This window comes from Astatotilapia calliptera, chromosome 22, assembly GCF_900246225.1.
Source record: "Astatotilapia calliptera chromosome 22, fAstCal1.2, whole genome shotgun sequence".
NCBI lineage: Eukaryota > Metazoa > Chordata > Actinopteri > Cichliformes > Cichlidae > Astatotilapia > Astatotilapia calliptera.
The window spans coordinates 8163602-8168187 of record NC_039322.1 but is presented as its reverse complement, the minus strand read 5'-3'; the positions used below and the strand labels follow the sequence as shown (position 1 = coordinate 8168187).

At 39.4% G+C, this 4586-nt stretch overlaps 1 protein-coding gene across 1 annotated transcript; it reads right to left on the bottom strand.

The window, feature by feature from the left end:
- Positions 1 to 214: 214 nt before the first annotated feature.
- Positions 215 to 4344, bottom strand: LOC113014958 (XK-related protein 8-like). Its single transcript, XM_026156841.1, has 3 exons — positions 4001 to 4344; positions 3531 to 3721; positions 215 to 1670 (listed from the first exon to the last, which is right to left on the bottom strand). Exons 1-3 carry the CDS (start codon positions 4306 to 4308, stop codon positions 1003 to 1005), a joined length of 1167 nt encoding a protein of 388 aa, XP_026012626.1. The 5' UTR covers positions 4309 to 4344; the 3' UTR covers positions 215 to 1002.
- Between the last annotated feature and the right edge of the window lie 242 nt (positions 4345 to 4586).

The window sequence follows — 4586 nt, the reverse complement described above, 5'->3', positions numbered from 1 at the left end:
GACCTTCTTATCTTGACCCTCTGAAACTTCTGCCCTGATCCCAAACATCCACAAACTAAAACCTGTGCACATTTTGCTTCTTTTACAGAAACACAGTACTGACACATTAATATATAATGTAAACACAAAAAGGAGGAAAATTAAGGGAAATGAGAGAATTAAAAGGGAAAACAAACACATGAGACCAGCATATGGATGATATAGTATGAGCTGATCATGTTTACTTAATTGGTTTTTTCCTTTTTCCACACTAAGCAACAGAAATATCTGAGATTTTCTGAGTTCTTTGTATATTTATGCATTTGCACACACATGCACGTGTGCACATTCACACACAGACAACTTCAACCCTCAAATACAGTATAAGGTTACATAGTTAATATGTGTTAAATTACATGTTAACACCTGCAATCAAAATGGTTTTATTAATCTTTCTATGTTTCTATTTTTTTTTTTTCGCTTTCTGTATTTTTGCTGCTTCGTTGTTAGTACCTCGTTAATACCTTTATACCTATTTCACACCTCCTACATCACAACTATTGCATAAGAAAAAGATGCTCACAAAATGGTATAGAAATGGGAATTTAAAAAGCACACACACAAATGTTGAAAGGCCATTCAACGTTCTAGCTTTAAAATGACCATTTAAAAATTTTTGTAAACATGATTTTTATACTGGTTAAATACTGTCATATTTTTCAGGAAGGCAGACCCATTCATTAGCATTAGCAAACTCATCTCTTTGTCAACTCATCACTATTTCATACAAGCATGTAACAAGTGAGGCATTTTAAATGCTTCATTAGAGGAAAGCACAAGTTAATACAGAGAAAAGTGTTTTCTGTAAATTTATCCCCAGATAAACCTGAATGACATCATAAGATATTGTATCTGTGGTTAATCAAGCAGCAGGTCAGAGTCCTCTGTCCCACACAGCCTTGTGACCTACATGACTCAGTCTCTTTCTAATCTCCACATCCTGTGGATGTCAAATGATGCAGGTCAGCAGAAGAAGTTCTCGGCCAGCTTCCTCATTCTTTTATTGTCAGTGGCCTTAAGGGGACGCTCTTCATCTTCAGGTTGCTCCTCTGTGATGGTGGCCCCTTTCAGCTTATCTTTATCAAGGTTTGGATGGAAGAACGTATAATAAATAACTTTAAATAACAGACCAAGGACGTAAACTGCAACAACACAGGCAGCTGTGGTTAAAGGGTGTGTCACAAAATCAGGAGGATCTGTGCTCATCTTCCAGCACCACAAACCACAGAGGATGCAAATATCAATAAGGATATACGCGTGATAGAGCACGGACCTGATCCTCATCCCCTTGGCCACACTAAACCAGTTAAAATACCAAATGAGGCCAACAGTGGTTCTGTAAAGCCATTCTCCACGAGGGTCATCCATGAAGTTGGTCTTGGATCGCCAAGCGAAGAAGAATAAAACCAGCCAAGAGCAGATGAAGTGGGCGAAGATGAAGCAGGGCAGCACGGAGGCGAAAAGAGCAAGGGCAGCAATGCGAGAAGAGATGAGAACCAGGTTCCAGATGAAGTAGAAAACTAATGAGATCATGTGGTGTTTTTCCTTCTCTGGCAGGAAGGTGCGCATTGAGTGATCGTAGGTGGTCAAAAAGGAGGCGATGGACAAAGTCGAGCCGATGGCCTTCAACACTGAGGAGAGAGTGAGGGTCAGAGTTAGAACAAACGTTGATTCTTTGTTAGAAGATCCAAGTAATTTACGAGTTCAAAAAGCAACCCCAAATATTTTCAAACATTTTTTGTCATTCAGTATTTTATTATTTCGACTGTATGATGTTTGTTTTCACAGAAACAGCGATCATTTGGCATTTAACATTTTCACATCAACCAATTATAATAGGTTAGTATAATTATTTCTCTTCTATTCACATCTCTGTGTGAGCTCCAGCAAAGATGCTTTTAATTGTCTGCTGCAATTTCACTTTCCAAAATTTGATGACCAGATTTCACACAAAAATTGAAGCAATTTTGAATTTGATGGCAGCAACACGTCTCATGGAGGCAAAAGAAGGCTGGACAAGTAAGTGAACAATTTCAGAAAAATGTTCCTCAGTGTTCCTCATCATCTACACTGGAAAAAAGGGATTGGCCAGCTCTTGGATTTACATAAGCAGCTTGCATGTATTTAACACAAGTGACTCATGCTTTAAAGTTAAGTGTAACTATATAGTGTAGAAACTACATGATTAAATTGTTCATATCATGTTCGAGTGAAGTAAGTCAATGATATAGCAATGGTAAATCCTGCGACTCTGCACAGGATTTCAGTTCACGCTTTGGATCGTGGTTTGAGGAAGGCATCCATCTCAGTCAAGTCGATCAGCCGCCTCTACTTTTTTTTGGTATACCGAAAAAAGTAAATTGGGTGGTTGTTACATTAAAAAAGTCTAACTTGTAATTTGAAGAAAATAATTTCATGTTTCTATGGTGAAAGTAATTAAATCATGAAGGATCTGTATGAAATTCAGCAACTTAATTTGTTCCTGGTGAGATGACCTGTTACAATCTAGTAAGAGTGGTTAGTTTCTGGACTCATGAAATTAACAAGATCACATGAGTTTTCAAAAACTGCAGAAAAACCACTGGAGTTATAAGAGGCAGAGACAGCTACACACACACCACGTGTATGCCATCGCTTTGTGGTTCAAATCCACAATCCACTGGGTGTTCTGGTTTCCTCAAACAGTTAACAGTAACACAATTAGAGTTCGGTTAATTGGTGATTCCAAATTTCTCCTGAATGTGAGTGTAAATGGTTGTTTGTCTCTCTGTGATAGACTGGTGAGCTGTCCAGGGTGTACCCTGCCTCCACATCTGGAAAGACACCATCAATGCTGAAAGTTTCTAGAACAACACCTGCTCCCATACAGACCTTTATGTAGCGAAAGCCTTAGAAACAAACTAAACAACACAGCAAGACAAGGCTGAACTGCATACTGCGTGTATTATAAAGGCTTCACGATAGAGTCTGGGTGACCTGGTCTGCCTTCAGTCACAATCTCTCACCAACTGAAAACATTTGCAGCATCATGAAACAAAAAATACGACTCAGAACTGTTGATCAGCTAGAATCTTACATCAGGCAAGAATGGGACAGTGTTCCTCTCCCAAATGTCCAGCAGCTCATCGCCTCAGTTCCCAGACATTTACAGTCTGTTGTTAAAAGAAGAGGGCAAACTACACAGTGGGAAATTTGACCCTGCTCCTATTTTTTGACACATGCTGCTGCCATCAAACTCAAAATGAGCTTGATGATAGACTGATATATTTTCTATGTTCTGTTGTAAATAAAATAAGTGTTTATTAATTTTGCAGATCATTGGAATTTGTTTTTATTTACAATTTATACAGCGTCCCAACTCTTTTGGAATTCAAGTTATAAACAGATGAGAAAACTTTGAATGTGGTTTTATTCGTAATTCTACTTTCAATGAAAAGCTACACCTGAGTGATCCAAGTATACGTGATCAAAAGCTGAGTAACAAACTGTACCTGTAACAGGATCCAGCCGACATTTGTCCAGAATGATGGTGAGCATGAGAGCAAGCTGCGGGGCGCTCTCTGAAAACGTCTCTATGAAGCGCAAAATTCGGAGATCCTGTCTCAGAAACTTGGCCACACTCTCATCGTCAGCGCGCTTTCTGTATAAGCTTTGCACAGACTTCTCCATGACTCCTGCATACCTGAGAACCAGAAAAACCAGTTACAACAAATCCTCCCGCCAGACACGCTGAACTGAAAAGATCTCGAAGCAGAAAAGGAGCAACAAACGTCCGAACAAAACAGGCTTTACTAAGATGATTTAATGTTACTACAGGTGTGTACTTCTGTAGTGCAGCTGCCAAACAAACAAGTTCATGTAAATTTATTTCCTATAAATCAAATATTTCAAGGAACAGGTGAGGAAATGTAAAGATGGTGCCTGGGGCTCTATGAACGCACAAATATCATCATGAAACAACCTGAAGAAGATCCCCAGCTGGAAAACATGCAGCAGCTTGAGCTGGCACTGGCTCGGCTTCTTCTCAATCTTTGTCTTCATCTTAAAATCATCGTAGCGGTACCACAGCCAGCTGTACACCTGGACCAACATGGACGAGCCCAAGAGAAACAGCAGCAGGAGGCTGAAGTACACGTAGGCCTTCTGCTTGTAGAGGGACACAGCAGCCCATATATCCAGCCCTATATCAAGCAGGAAAGACAACAAGTTCACACAAGTGAAGAGAAAGTCCCGAGTGCAGCATTTAAACTCATCCTCTGAGCCCGGCATGCTGACTAGATGGCCTGCTTCTAAAGCAACTATATGTTAAGGTTTAAGACAAGCTCATAAACTGAAACTGAAAGAGGCAGTGTTTAAAAAACACCTCCTAGAAACTGATCCACACATCTTAAAGACATATTGTACCATTTTACACACATGCATACATATAATCAACTGTAGTATGTCCACCGAGACATGACTACAACTTAAAACAACCTAAAACTGTAAAAACAAAAATAAAAGAAGAAGAAAAAATCAACATCAACACATTAAGATTGACGAGAGAA